We start from the raw sequence: 16,246 nt of genomic DNA on the forward strand, positions 1-16,246 counted from the left end.
TCAAATTGATTCAGCACCAGTAAGAGTTCCATGACAATTGTAACAAACCTCAAATATTTACTTTGGTCATGTGATCAGTTTGTACGAGTGCACCAAGGTCATGGATTCACATACATACGAAAAAGGTATACACTAACTGGACTGTCAGTTGCTTTGGATAGGTGTCTACTAAGTGGAATAATATGAATTCTATCCCAAAAATGTATTTGGTTTATGATTAGTTTAACCTTAACATCAGCAAAGTGTATTGAAGTTCACTGAAGTTCACATCTGTAGCGTTGCACTGTGCCATAATAACACATGACTTATCGAGGAGACTAATATAAGGGCATCATGCCATCTGTGCAGGTGTTTAATGTTTGAATATCCCGTAGCTACATCCTGATGCTTTCCCCATGTAATCTGTGTTGTGCTGTAGGCTCAGGCAGACTGTCAGGAGTATGACATGTACCAGGTGCCCTGGCATTGTCTTCCCAGTTGGTACTGCGTATAAAACGATGTCAGCCAGCAGTCCCAGGTGTAACACCACCTCTTCCTGTTGAGAGACGAGCTGTAAAAAGACGACTGGTTGGTTTGAGCTGTCTATTGTAGTCTTGTTCCTCAATATTTAAACTTTTTATTAGTGCAACACCATGACAGTGTAGGCTATATATTTGTTTCCAGAATCTGCCATACTACAGACTGTGACAAATTAGGACTTTCCTAATGACTTGATTCAGCTCTAATCTGGTAACCAGATCTGTTTGTGAATTAGCCAATGCTTTGTAAAGGGAAAGGCAGTTGTTGTGACAACACATCGGTTGGATATGAAAAGTCAGACATCTCTTTTATTTGAGAGTAAGTTGACATTTGAGATTAGGCCCAGAGTACTTCTTGACCATGTGACATGACCAGGAAAACACACACTCAGTATGTACAATTTAGTACCTCTAGAACTCTGGGGGCGTCTCGGACTCTCTGGTCTGTTTCTTGGCTCAGGTGTTCCTGCAGAGCGATCCAGGCCACATTCCTTAGCCCTTCCTGCAACACGGCTCCGCTGAGCCCTCAGCATACTTACACCAAAGCCTGAACAGCACTGTAGCGCAGCTGCCAGGCGTCGGTGCCAGCTAGCGAATGAACAGATGACACCAAACTCAGTGAAAACCCTGACAAACTGCAGACCAGGATAGGGAATTACTGCTTTAGATTAGACTTTTAGTGTAAATATAATGGCTAACCCAAGCTGTTGGAACATACTCTTACTTTAAACTGTAATGTCTGCAACGTAGAGTCATATAGGCCTAATATCTAAAGATGTTGAAAAATGAATTACCAAGACTAAAATAGATATTTTTGCTCATTTCAATGTTTGCTTGGTTTCCCACTCCTTTTCTCCATGATTTACATGGATTGCCGTTTGCCATGGCCAACAACCCCTCGGATGCATCCCTTCCTGGAAAAGAGGATGACATACAGTACTTTTAGTGATAATGAAAGAAATGAAAAGAGAGAGAGAGAGAGACAAGTTAATTTAGTGTGTAGATTATATATGGGCCAGTTTTTGAGACACCCAGATGAAGCCTAAACTACAAAAACATGCTCAATTTAGAATCTCCAGTGAAAGTGATTTTCAGTCCAGAACTTCGCTTAATCTTGGTCTGGGTTACCAGCCCATAATATGTCTAGAAACCCATCCTGCTCTGTCTTTGGGTTGATGCAGAGACTCATAAACATCTGAAGGCAAAGCAAGCAAGACTTTGCAGAACCAGAACCATTAGTCCTACAGTACAGTCCACCCCGAATTTAAAATAGATGTTAAAAATTAAATACATTAATTTAAGAATGAATAGATTTTTTTTAAATTACGTTGATTTGGATGACTAAGCAAGTCTTTATGACTTGAAACTGGTATAAAATAAACATGAATACTTTTAGGAACAATCATGCAGCCGGAGCGATGTGTTTACATACATACAGTTGAAGTCGAATGTTTACATACACTGTAGCCAAATACATTTAAACCTTGTTTTTCACAATTCCTGACATTTAATCCTAGTAAAAATTCCCTGTCTTAGGTTAGTTAGGATCACCACTTTATTTGAAGGATGTGAAATGTCAGAATAATAGTAGAGAGAATGATTTATTTCAGCTTTTGTTTCTTTCATCACATTCCCAGTGGGTCAGAAGTTTACATACAGTCAATTAGTATTTGGTAGTGTTGCCTTTAAATAGTTTAACTTGGTCAAATGTTTCGGGTAGCCTTCCACAAGCTTCCCACAATAAGTTGGGTGAATTTTGGCCCATTCCTCCTGACAGAGCTGGTGTAACTGAGTCAGGTTGGTAGGCCTCCTTGCTCGTACACGCTTTTTCAGTTCTGCCCACAAATGTTCTATATGATTTAGGTCACGGCTTTGTGATGGCCACTCCAATACCTTGACTTTGTTGTCCTTAAGCCATTTTGCCACAACTTTGGAAGTATGCTTGGGGTCATTGTCCATTTGGAAGACCCATTTGCAACCAAGCTTTAACTTCCTGACTGATGTCTTGAGCTTTTGCTTCAATATATCTTCATAATTTTCCTTCCCCATGATGCAATCTATTTTGTGAAGTGCACAGGCCCTCCTGCAGCAAAGCATCCCCACAACATGATGCTGCCACCCCCTTTTTCCTCTAAACATAACGATGGTCATTACGGCCAAACAGTTCTATTTTTGTTTTATCAGACCAGAGGACTTTTATCCAAAAAGTGTGATCTTTGTCCCCATGTGCAGTTGCAAACTGTAGTCCTTGTTTTTTTTATGGCGATTTTGGAGCAGTGGCTTCTTCCTTGCTGAGTGGCCTTCCAGGTTATGTCGATATAGGACTAGTTTTACTGTGGATATAGATACTTTTGTACCTGTTTCCTCCAGCATCTTCACAAGGTCATTTGTTGTTGTTCTGGGATTGTTCTGGGATTGTTCTGGGATTGTTCTGGGATTGATTTGCACGTTTCCCACCAAAGTACGTTCATTTCTAGGAGACAGATGCGGTATGACGGCTGCGTGGTCCCATGGTGTTTATACTTGCATACTATTCTTTGTACAGATGAACGTGGTACCTTCAGGCATTTGGAAATTGCTCCCAAGGATAAACCAGACTTGTGGAGGTCAAAAAAAAAAATCTGAGGTCTTGGCTGATTTCTTTTGATTTTCCCATGATGTCAAGCAGAGGCACTGAGCTTGAAGATAGGCCTTGAAATACATCCAAATACATCTCCAATTGACTCAAATTATGTCAGTTAGCCTATCAGAAGCTTCTGAAGCATTGACATCATTTTCGTGAATTTTCCAAGCTGTTTAAAGGCACAGTAAACATAGTGTATGTAAACTTCTGACCCACTGGAATTGTGATACAGTGAATTATAAGTTAAATAATCTGTCTGAAACAATTGTTGGAAAAATTACTTGTGTCATGCACAAAGTAGATGTCCTAACCGACTTGCCAAACCTACAGTTTGTTAAAAAGTGTGTGGAGTGGTTGAAAAACAAGTTTTAATGACTCCAACCTAAGTGTATGTAAACTTCCCAATTTCAACTTTATGACTGTGCAATGACTGGCATGACAAGAGGAACACTGATGATGCACTATCCAATTTTGAAATTGCACCTTGTGCAGCCTACTATTACAGCTGTTAAGATTAAGTTGAAAGCCGGACTGAGTTCCTTTTTTGGGGGAAATATTGTCTTGCATACAACAAGTGCAAATGGTTTTATGCAGTTTATTTAATCGACAAAACTAACTTGGATTTTATTATTTTTTATTCTCCATTATATGACATTTACAGAAAGATAAACAATGACAACATTTTACTCTCAACAAGCAACATTGGTAGAAAGAGATTAGCGCATAACACCATACCCTAATGCTGAGATTCAAAGACAGACAATAGAACAATTACAATTCTATACCAAGTAAAGTGTATTGTTTCTCAAATATGCTTTTCATTTCAAATCCTCCTAGACCATCTTCTGTCTTGAAATGGACTTTTGTCACTCATAAAGGAGATAATACATTTCCCCCCATAATTTAATGAGATGTGATAGAACTATTAAACTAGCTTTGACATTCCCATTCCCATTCAAACATTACGGAACAACCATTTCCACATTCATTTACAAATAGACATTTAAAAAAAATTGCAACCAATGTCCCAAGAATTCTAATTCCTTACCATGACAGTGAAGGTGCAATTATCTGACCACCAGAATAACTAGGCATTCTTCTGTATCACACATAAGATACACTCACCTAAAAACACCCCAGGAAATGTAAGGGAACATTTCCATCTCCTTGGAACTTCACAAATGTGTTGAAAGCATTCATTAAAAACCCCGTGGCAACATGTTGAAGGGGATTTGAAAATGGCTCAGTCCAGGTACCAGTTTAAGGCATTCCATCTGTTAGCCAAGATCACAGGCAAGAACGGAACAAAACAAAAATAGTTGCGCAAATATGACAGGATTTGTGACCTTTGGCATGCGCTTAAGCAAGCAGTCATACGCTTTTGGCCATAGTAACAAAATGTGTCTCAAGAATGTAATGACTAACTATTGTAGATTTAGAGGATTCAACTCATTCAGATCCATGAGGAGAAAAGAGGGGATTGCTGCATATACAGTATCAATGGTGAGTTGGATCAGTTGCATAGTTTGATATCTAGGCTGTAGGCCCCAATTCAATCAATTGCAGATTATAATAAACCACGCTGAGTGGCGGTTTCCCGGACACAGATTAAGCCTAGTCCTGGACTAAAAAGCATGTTCGATGCCAAATTTCCATTGAAAGTGCTTTCTAATGCAGAACCTGGGTTTTTCCATATCTGGGAAACAGGCTTTGAAAGTTAACGCTACAGGTGTGTTTTTTTCACCAACATCCAATTAGGACATTTTCCCAGAGAGGAACAGCGTGTGTCTGTTTTCACAGTAACACCTCAACACAGTGTGGACATTCCAAGTCAACCCGCGGTGCCGTTTTCCTGCAACTGCAACTGATTAAAAGGCTTTATTATTGATACACCTTTGAACATTTCTTGATCAAAACATCTGACTGACTGCTGCGCTGTACCAAGAGTGGTATAGCTGTGTAAAACAACAAAAACGAGAGAATTCACAACAATATGGATATGAAGGTCACAATAACAGACCTATATCAATGAATGCGATGTCACATGTCAATTATATAACAACTATTTGCTGCAGTAATTTCGCATTGATAGTAAATTCTAACGTACATTTTTCTCCAAGGGGAACAACATATATACATTGGGCTCATTATGAAATTGAGAAATAAGGCACATTTTTGCTCTTTGGAAAAATAAAAACTGCATCTCACTTGCAATGAAACATATAAAAAAATATATATTTAGAATCAGTTTTCGTTCAAATCTTTTTTCCGGCATGCCAAAGACATGACGCACTATTCACTATGATTGAAACCATACCTCGGTAAAACAAGACAAGGAATCACATTGTACAAAATCATATTAGTGGAAAAGGAAATGTGGACCTGTGGTCTTCTCAGTAGAGTGAGTTCAAGTGAAATTGCAACACAAACGTTCACAACACATACAGAACCTGAAACTGCAGGATAACTAGGGATACTGGATTCAAACAATATCATACTGCACTTTTAAAATGAAGCTTAATCAAGTTCCATTTCCTTCTCCTCCTGCCTCTCTCCTTTCTTCCCCTCCTCCCTCCTTCCTAATCCTCCTCCCTCTCTCCTTCTTTCTCTCTTCCTCTTTCCCTCCTTCCGTCTGTTCCAAGGATGTACTATGTCCCTAGGCTTCTGCATAGCCTCGCTGACAATGTTTTTCGGCACAGGAACAGAGGCCAGATTTTGGGCATGTGCCATGGCAGACTAGGCACTAGGCTCTCTGGCCAGCTGTCATGTCAGCTGTACGCGGTATGTGCTGATCTCCATTGGTTTCAGTCTGATTTCCTCTTTGCTCGACCCTCCCTCAGTCGTATGCATCAGAGTCAGGGATACGGGGATGATGCTCTGGAATCTCAGTTCTGAAAACAGCTTCTCCGTGTGGATCTGTGAGAGAACCAAACCAAACATGAACGTTATATTCGCATGTTGGAATAGAGAACCCATTATAAAAGGAGTTGATGTTTAATAAAAGTATTTAACGCCGGCTTTGATCATGATGAAATATCCTACTATTTTAGAAGATATTAATAGGCTTGAGTATACTGAGAAAAAATATAAATGCAACATGCAAAACATTTCTAAGGTTTCACTGTGTTACAGTTCATATTAGGAAATCAGTTCATTGACATAAATTACCTAGGCCCTAATCTATGGTTTTCACATGAATTGGCATAGGCCCACCCACTGGGGAGCCAGGCCCTACCAATCAGAATGAGTTTTTCAAAAGGGCTTTATTACAGACAGAAATACTCCTCAGTTTCATCAGCTGTCTGAGTGGCTGGCCTCAGACGATCCTTCAGGTGAAGAAGCCGGATGTGGAGGTCCTGGGCTGGATTGGTTACATGTGATCTGCGATTGTGAGGTTGATTGGACGTACTGACAAATTCTCTAAAACGACGTTAGAGGCGGCTTATTGTAGAGAAATGAACATTCAATTCTCTGGCAACAGTGGTGGACATTCCTGCAGTTAGCATGCCAATTGCACGCTCCCTCAAAACTTGAGACATTGTGGCATTGTGTTGTGTGACAAAACGTCACATTTTAGAGTGGCCTTTTATTGTCCTCAGCACAAGGTGCACCTCTGTAATGATCATGCTGTTTAATCAGCTTCTTGAAATGCCACACCTGTCAGATGGACAGATTATCTTGACAAAGGAGAAATGACTAACAGGGATGTAAACAGGGATGTAAACAGATTTGTGCACAACATTTGAGAGAAATTATTTATCTGCATATGGAAAATTTCTGGGATCTTTCATTTCAGCTCATGAAACACTTCAAATGTTGTAAAAAAAAATTCAGTATATCTCTTTCATTTTGGTGTGCATGTGCATGTTTGTGTGCATGCATGCACGGGTGTCTCTCTGTGTGTTTATGCCTGTGCCTGTGTGCTCCTGTGTGTGTGTCAGCATGTCGGCATGTGTGTGGCAGGTTTACCTTCCCCTGCGTGGTGGCACACAGTAGCCCTGTGTTCCTATTGGAGAAGGCGCAGTCAAAGCCTTTTCTGTGCAGAATCAAAGCTGCCTCGTCCGACGGACCACCCCCGTCCTCCTGTAGGACCAGTGACAAATGATTTAGTCCCCACAAAGACCCCAAGTGTCGCCCCCCCCAGCCTCAACACTGGAGCAATTATAGAGACCATCCTTTCACAGGTCAGCTGCATTTCCACAGCCATGTTCGAGGAGCTGATTCTGAAACAGACCTGGGTTCACATACTATTCAAAAATTGACTGGCTTAATGGACCAATAGAGTAGTTTCAACACTGCAAACACTTCTATCTGGACCTCTAGGAAGGCGAGAGCAAAGGCTTAAGGTATTTCAAAGATTTCAAATCGTATTTAAACCCAGGTCTGACTCTAAAACAGGGTAACTACTGTAGTTTACTAGCTGATAGCACAAGTCCAAGTAAATTTCATCCTCCCTCCAGAAATGGTGTTTCTTTTCCATCCACAGTCCCTGGCTGAGTAAATGGAGAGATGCCACAGTGCATACTAAGTGGGCTGGTAGTAGCGGCAGTGGTGTCATCATGTGAGTATTCGTGTAAATCCATACAAAGCCCTCGTCTCTAACACATTTCACGCTACCGTCTCCTCTTTTGATTTGTTCTCAGAGTCAAATTGGATGTCAGAGCGTGTCTTTACAATCGATAGTTGAGCAAATTGGTCAGCAGATTCCCCTTCTCAGCGGAACAATTAGCTCAATCTTTGACATGAGAGACAGCTCTATCATCAGAGTTAAAGGGCCATGCGACAACAAAGTAGGAGATTATAGAAGATGTACAACACAGAGATGTAGTGTATTTACAGAGATGATATAAGGACAATTAATGGAGAAAATGTCTTATATTAGTCCAGGTTTTTATCCTCAATACACCCTCTCAGGTTTCTGCACTCCTCCATTAATTGAGTGTGTGTTTTGTCCTAACGAACAAGAGATGAAACCAGGTAGGTTTAAATCAATACAGCCAAGGCGGCTCTTAATAAAAAGCATGACTATGAGAACACAGTGGTAAGTCTTTCTATGAAGTTGCTCTGGTGTAGTAACCCTGTAACTACTCTAATAACAACGTTGTATTAAAATATTATTACATAGTTATTCAGGATTCAGCTACATAATTGGAACAGTTCATGTCTCAACTCCATGGATATGCAAGTACAAAGCAATGATTAAATCACTACAAAACAACATGTAAATGCAATGTAATTAAAGCCTTACGACACAGATATACGAGTAACAATGTAATTAAAGCCTTACGACACAGATATACGAGTAACAATGTAATTAAAGCCTTACGACACAGATATACGAGTAACAATGTAAAGCATAAGCTTGTTGTAAGGAAGTACTCCGTAGCATTAACCTTGGACTGTATGCTGCGTAGATTGACCAAGTGGATGTCACAGGGCAGCGATGAGGCCAGCGGGGTGAAGGCGGACAAGGACAGGGACTGTGCCTCCGTGCTGACGGCCATGGAGATCAGAGGGTGGTTCAGGTACAACGACGACACGTGACTCAGCAGAGACGGGTAGCTGAGGGGTGAGGGTTTCTCCCCCTAGAAATATCAAAGCAGAGCCAGGGATATTAGGACAATGCTCTGGGGAAAAAGAGACGAATGATCATAAAGTAATACATGACCATGTTTTAACCCGAATGTCTTAACACTACAAAAGATGAGAGCGTCATGTGAACGCAAAACAAATGTCTTTTTTTTTTACTCTGCCATTTTTAAAGTCATGTCCCCCGTCCTTGACTTTTCCTAAATAAGTCTATATAACACTCTGTCATTGTTCAAATCTTAATATCGCTAACAAAATGTTATGTCAACATGTAATTTTTCCCCACTGCCCTCATTCCCCGTTAGTAAGCCTGTGTAGCTGATGGCCCATTGAAACTACACCAAAACTATTTCTAAATTCATTTCACACATATAATAATAGAGTTAGCCTAAAGACAAGATTAAATTGACAATAGTCTGATGGGTGACAATATTATCAATTGACAAATTGTAGATGAAGAGATGGGCACAGCATGGAATTGACACAGAGGCAGGGAAATGGAGCGCCAAAAAGTATTTTGTCACACGCAAGTAAGATGTTTTGATTTATATCTAGTATCAGAAAGAGTGGATTCTGAAGTTTCTAAAACACTTTTGTCAAATAACTCTCGAAATTCAAGAGGTGAGCTCTATTTCAAAGTATCATTTTTTCCAAGAATAACCGCTGTTCCATTTGTTTACCACATGAGCAGCATAGCTCAGCCTACTAAGCAAAGACTAGTAATACAACTTAAAATACGTTATTCTGTTCTTTTGAAAAACATTTCCTTATTTATATAATGTTTCTTAAGACCTGCCAAAACAAAACTCTAATGGATTTCTTTGTGATGGATTTTTTCCATATAGCCGAAAATAGTAACATAACCTAATGAAAATGCCATTATGTTATTTGAAATAATTGTTATTTCGTATTATAATGTTACTTAAGACCTTAATAAACACAATCAAAGGACACTTTTTCCAATAGCATATATTTATATACATATACTCCAAAAAACTAGTCATTGGCTCAAAGGGGGGGGGTCCCTCGAGCCAAGGCTTTTCTAGTGTTAATCAAGTCTCCATTATTGACCTTCAAAAGTCAGTGAACATCAGTAAACTACAGTAGAATTACAAACTCAATCTCAAACTCCTGTTGAAAGTACCCCATCGGTCTTGGCCCTCTTCTCCAGGAGCAGGCGAAAAGTGCTGGGGGTAACTTTGTTGTCCAGGACACCCTGGCCCAGCCCGCGGTTATCATCCTGGTTCAGCCGACGATCCATAATCACCTCCAACTGGCCTGGAGGGGAAAAGATCAAAAGTTATCTTCACAAATATTTCCATATCACGTTGTCTTCTGGTCACAGGAGAAATTCCTCAAAGTACAGAACGTTATGTCTTTTAAAGCTTGGCCAGAAACAGCATTTACTGAACTTTACAAATTTTAAATCGAGTCGTACTGTATCTCCCCCTCTTTTCACATCCTGGTGCCGAAATAGCTGATGGCATTATGTACTGTATACACCACAGGAGGTTGGTGCAACTTAATTGGGGAGGACTGGCTCGTGTTAATGGCTGGAGTGGAATGAGTGGAATGGTATCAAATACATCAAACATGTGGGTTCTATGTGTTTGATGCCGTTCCATTAGCTCCTTTCCAGACATTATTATGAGCCGTCCTCCCCTCAGCAGCCTCCACTGGTATACAGATGGCAAGCTTAGAATCGAGCAGGGATGTCATCTTTCCCGGAGAATTGAAGTACTGATGCCCTTCCAATAGACAACAGAAAACAAATCCCCCGGCTTGCACTCACCACTCACAAGGCTGGCGGAGCCCAGAGACTGTGCAGTGAGCAGGGTCAGTCTGGTACCGGGGTCCTGGATGTAGGCCATGCTGGTCATGGGATAGAAGTTGGCTTGAAGGGGAAGCTTGGCCATGGTTCTTCTGGGCTGTATCTGCAGACAACATACCTAGCATGGTTACACAATACCCACGCTTTATACAGTGACGCTATGGACTGAAGTGCAATGAGCCTCGACGCGCAATGCGGGTACTTGAGAAACAAGAGTGCCATGACATAGCATCAGGAGTACTTCCTGACCATGTGACCTGACCAGGAAAAACTCAGAGCCCTAGACTTTAACGAGGACCCAGAATTTTTCTTGTAGGGGAAAAACTCCTGGCCCCAAGCATACTGAATCACCAGAGAACAGGTGTGTTGAGTGGGATCTTTATCTTAATTAAGCCGACCAGTTTGTTTTGACTACAATGGCTGCGGGAAGCTGTTCAAGTATGTTGTTGTTTTTAATTTGCGTTAAGCATTGAGTTGCGTTTCATCTCTGATGGCAGTAAATCCCTCTTAATCCCTGAAATCAAGGTCAGACTGCCAAAAACATGCAAATAGAGATTGAGGGGGGGGGGGGGGGGACTGCCTCTATGGCAGCGTATCTAATTGGCAAAGGCGCTCAAATACTGATCTGTCTGAAGATTCTCCCACGAACAAATTCAAATCGTTTCAGCTTTTGTTTTCAATTCAAAACTTTATGTCATGACACAAAATGGAAGACGTCAATGAAGTCCCTTCTGGGAACTTGGACAGCTAATATTTCCCCATTCAGCTAGTTCCAATGTCAAGCTAATGCTAGAAAATAGCCATTTCTATCATAGTTAATTGCTAATCATGTCATAATTGACCAAGCACAAGCCAGTTCAGTAGCAAGAAACACAGTATTTCTTGGGTTGGAATGTGTGACCGTAGCTGGTATACTGCAGAGCTCTGGGCTATAGCTAGTATACTGTACATGGTTCTGTTTTCTATGTTTCTTTGTGTAGCCGATATGAAATTGCTAGCTAGTTAGCGGTGGTGCGCGCTAGTGGCGTTTCAATCAGTGACGTCACTTTCTCTGAGACCTTGAAGTAGTGGTTCCCCTTGCTCTTCAAGGGCCGTGACTTTTGTGGAGCGATGGGTAACGATGCTTCGAGGGTGACTGTTGTCTGTGTGCAGAGCGTCCCTGGTTCGTGCCCAGGTCGGGGCGAGGGGACGGACGTAAAGTCTATACTATTACATTTGTATGGCTTTGTACAGTATGTGTGCTCTTGGTCTGTGTATTCTTCACTCAATGATTTTGTCAGTTTTATCTCCTGCCCTCTTTCAGATAACTTAAAAACATACTAAAGCACTCGAGGAGCCATTTAACGTTAAAATGACACAACAATAAATTAATTGTACAGCTGTGAACGATTAACCTCTACACTTATCCTTCCGTGTGTACGAAACAAATGAACATTCTCTCATTGAACGGCACTGCAGTGCCTGAACAGAGAGAGTGGTAGTGAGAAAGAGAGAGAGTGAAAGAGAGAGAGAAACAGAGATCTGTGTCATACAGTAACAGTACCTGGAATCCGTTGAGGTCTGTGAAGAATCGATCCTTGCTGTCCACATCTGATGCTAACCTCATTGCAATTTCATGGTTGAACTCCCTCCTTATATCTACCAAGTTACAGATCTCCACTGCCTGGCCCTCCACACCTAGAGAGAGAGAGAGAGAGAGGTAGAGGGAGAGGGAGTGGGAGAGAGAGAGGGAGAGAGAGAGAGTTAGGCAGAGAGAGAGAGAGAGAGAGAGAGAGAGAGAGAGAGAGAGAGAACGACAACTCAATCATAGAGCCTACACTGAACACCCGCTATGCTGTGGTGCTTACAGTATTACTCAGGCAGAGGTGCTGCTACACATTTCTCAGGGAGGAGACGTTATAGGAAAGGTCTGTGGTAAAACATAGTCGGGATCTTTTTTTCTTCACATTTTATAACTTTTTGGATATACAACCAAAATTATAGTGACAAATATTTGTTTTATCTGGGTTCCTATTCATGGCTATGGGACATATTCAAAAGTTTCCTTTTTCTTTGGCCTGGCTTGAGGTATTTTTTTATTTTGTATTTATTTTTTAAACTTTATTTAACTAGGCAAGTCAGTTAAGAACAAATTCCTATTTACAATGACGGTATTAATGATAGTCTTATTACAGAAGGTCTCCTAGTACACAAAATCATTTTTTGGGAATACATCTTACATTGTTTGATATCCTTTTACGTACCCAAATGAATTAATCCACCGGGCAAAAAAAAAAACAGTTGAACAAATTTGCCGCAGTTTTTCATACAATTATAATAAAAACAGTACATGGCCTTTGGGTAAAAGCCAAAATGGTAAAGGAAATTGAGTCTGAACATTGAGCCATCAAATACAGTAATATGAGACCAACATAATGGTGTAACTCTAGTAATAAGTCCCGCAACCTTATCTCCTAAAAGCTGTATACTGTAGCTGTACCTCAGGTCAAAATAGGCAATGAAACCATTCTCTCTATCTTAAGTCAAATCAGCATGGGTGGGTCCAATTAAGGACTGTTTTTCTGTGAGATGACATGTGGACCCTCAGGGTCTCTGTCTCCTGGGTAGCATGACAGCAGCTTCCTCTTTCTCACCAAGCACGCAACCCAACATCACTCATTTTCTCTATGAAAGCAACCGTTCAATGGTATCGCACCGACTAAACCTCTCTCTCTCTGAGTGAATCTTCATGTAGCTCATCTACAGACAGATGAAAAGATGAATAGGGTTTTGGATCTTCTCCCACATAGAAACATTTCAGGATCTTTTGCTATCTTAAGGTTCTGTTTTTCTATCTCTGATACATGTAGGCTACTCTCTACCTATCCAAGGTCCCATGCATGTATGTACTGCTTTTCAGTTGATTTTACAATCAGTGGTGTAAAGTACTTAATTAAGTAAAAATCATTTAAAGTACTACTTAAGTAGTTTTTGGGGGTATCTGTACTTTACTATTTATATTTTTGACAACTTTTACTTCACTACATTCGGAAAGAAAATAATGTACTTTTTACTCCATACATTTCCCCTGACACCCAAAAGTACTAGTTACATTTTGAAGGCTTAGCAGGAAAGGAAAATGGTCCAATTCACACACTTATCAAGAGAACATCAGTGGTCATCCTTACTGCCTCTGATCTGGCAGACTCACAAAACACACATGCTTCGTTTGTAAATTATGTCTGAGTGTTGGAATGTCCCCCTACTATCGATACATTTTAAAAACAAGAAAATAGTGTCGTCTGGTTTGCTTAATATAAGTAATTTGAAATGATTTATACTTTTACTTACAATACTTAAGTATATTTAAAAACAAATCATTTTAGACTTTTACTCAAATAATATTTTACTGGGTGATTTTCACTTTTACTTGAGTCATTTTCTATTAAGGTATCTTTACTTTTACTCAAGTATGAAAATTGGGTACTTTTCCCACCACTGTTTACAATTGTAGATGCATGCACGCACACACACAATTTCCATCCTTACCTTGAACGTTATACAGGCGTAGAGTGTGTGTCACGTGATCGAAGGTAGTGGTGATTTCAGAGAACACAGATCCTTTGGTTATCCGTATCACTGGAGACCGGGCGGGAGAGTACATCTGGAGGAGAACAGAAAATCAATGGGAATCAAATCACTCCTAACCCCATGTCCCATCCATCCTCTGCCAATAATACCTCCTACAGAGAGCATGCTGGTAAGGGAGCACAAATAAGGGCGTGAAGAGAGAGCGGGAAACTGGGGGAGCAGAACAACTGTAAGAGTTGAAGCCTTTATTCTTCACAGGGTTTCAGTACAGCTACAATGAAACACGTTGACAAAGGAGCATCAATCACGTTTAATAAAGGTGTCAGATTACCTTGGCTTCCCCGTCGGGCAGGAACAAGTAGGCTCCACTTTTATCTCGGTTGCTGGTTGTGCCATACCACGCAAACTCCACCTTGATCTGGTGTTCTGAGCCGTTCTCTTTCAGCTTCAATCTCTGAGGGTGTCAGTCAGAAGACAGCGGGATTTAACACTTACAGTGGGGCAAAAAAGTATTTAGTCAGCCACCAATTGTGCAAGTTCTCCCACTTAAAAAGATGAGAGAGGCCTGCAAATGTTCATCATAGGTAGTACACTTCAACTATGACAGACAAAATTAGAAAAAAAAATCCAGAAAATCACATTGTAGGATTTTTTTATGAATTTATTTGCAAATTATGGTGGAAAATAAGTATTTGGTCAATAACAAAAGTTTATCTCAATACTTTGTTATATATCCTTTGTTGGCAATGACAAAGGTCAAACGTTTTCTGTAAGTCTTCACAAGGATTTCACACACTGTTGCTGGTATTTTGGCCCATTCCTCCATGCAGATCTCCTCTAGAGCAGTGATGTTTTGGGGCTGTTTATGGGCAACACGGACTTTCAACTCCCTCCAAAGATTTTCTATGGGGTTGAGATCTGGAGACTGGCTAGGCCACTCCAGGACCTTGAAATGCTTCTTACGAAGCCACTCCTTCGGGATCATTGTCATGCTGAAAGACCCAGCCACGTTTCATCTTCAATGCCCTTGCTAATTTTCACTCAAAATCTCACGATACATGGCCCCATTCATTCTTTCCTTTACACTGATCAGTCGTCCTGGTCCCTTTGCAGAAGAACAGCTCCAAAGCATGATGTTTCCACCCCCATGCTTCACACTAGGTATGGTGTTCTTTGGATGCAACAGCATTCTTTGTCCTTTTTACCAAAAAGTTATATTTTGGTTTCATCTGACCATATGACATTCTTCCAATCTTCTTCTGGATCATCCAAATGCTCTCTAGCAAACTTCAGACGGGCCTGGACATGTACTGGCTTAAGCAGGGGGACACGTCTGGCACTGCAGGATTTGAGTCCCTGGCGGCGTAGTGTGTTACTGATGGTAGGCTTTGTTACTTTGGTCCCAGCTCTCTGCAGGTCATTCACTAGGTCCCCCCGTGTGGTTCTGGGATTTTTGCTCACCGTTCTTGTGATCATTTTGACCCCACGGGGTGAGATCTTGTGTGGAGCCCCAGATCGAGGGAGATTTGTCAGTGGTCTTGTATGTCTTCCATTTCCTAATAATTGCTCCCACAGTTGATTTCTTCAAACCAAGCTGCTTACCTATTGCAGATTCAGTCTTCCCAGCCTGGTGCAGGTCTACAATTTTGTTTCTGGTGTCCTTTGACAGCTCTTTGGTCTTGGCCATAGTGGAGTTTGGAGTGTGACTGTTTGAGGTTGTGGACAGGTGTCTTTTATACCAATAACAAGTTCAAACAGGTGCCATTAATACAGGTAACAAGTGGAGGACAGAGGAGCCTCTTAAAGAAGAAGTTACAGGTCTGTGAGAGCCAGAAATCTTGCTTGTTTGTAGGTGACCAAATACTTATTTTCCACCATAATTTGCAAATAAATTCATTAAAAATCCTACAATGTGATTTTCTGGATTTTTGTCATAGTCATAGTTGAAGTGTACCTATGATGAAAATTACAGGCCTCTCTCATCTTTTTAAGTGGGAGAACTTGCACAATTGGTGGCTGACTAAATACTTTTTTGCCCCACTGTACATCATCACCATTACACTGACAGTTTGGCATCAATGATGAGAGCGAACAGAGCTACCTCTATAATAATAA

General features: G+C 40.8%; 1 protein-coding gene across 1 annotated transcript in view; it reads right to left on the reverse strand.

Annotated features, from left to right (window-relative positions):
* Positions 1-3,758: 3,758 nt before the first annotated feature.
* The window catches only part of LOC109892411 (alpha-mannosidase 2-like), a 58,528-nt gene continuing 46,040 nt past the window's right edge, over positions 3,759-16,246 (reverse strand). Inside the window, exons 15-22 of the mRNA XM_020484922.2 lie at positions 14,463-14,585; positions 14,090-14,204; positions 12,105-12,238; positions 10,523-10,664; positions 9,875-10,008; positions 8,535-8,726; positions 7,111-7,224; positions 3,759-6,057 (exon numbers count right to left, since the gene is read on the reverse strand). Coding sequence (XP_020340511.1) covers positions 5,905-6,057; positions 7,111-7,224; positions 8,535-8,726; positions 9,875-10,008; positions 10,523-10,664; positions 12,105-12,238; positions 14,090-14,204; positions 14,463-14,585 — 1,107 coding nt within the window. The 3' untranslated portion in view covers positions 3,759-5,904. The remainder of the gene's footprint in view (positions 6,058-7,110; positions 7,225-8,534; positions 8,727-9,874; positions 10,009-10,522; positions 10,665-12,104; positions 12,239-14,089; positions 14,205-14,462; positions 14,586-16,246) is intronic.

Source organism: Oncorhynchus kisutch, linkage group LG6, assembly GCF_002021735.2.
Source record: "Oncorhynchus kisutch isolate 150728-3 linkage group LG6, Okis_V2, whole genome shotgun sequence".
Taxonomy (NCBI): Eukaryota; Metazoa; Chordata; class Actinopteri; order Salmoniformes; family Salmonidae; genus Oncorhynchus; species Oncorhynchus kisutch.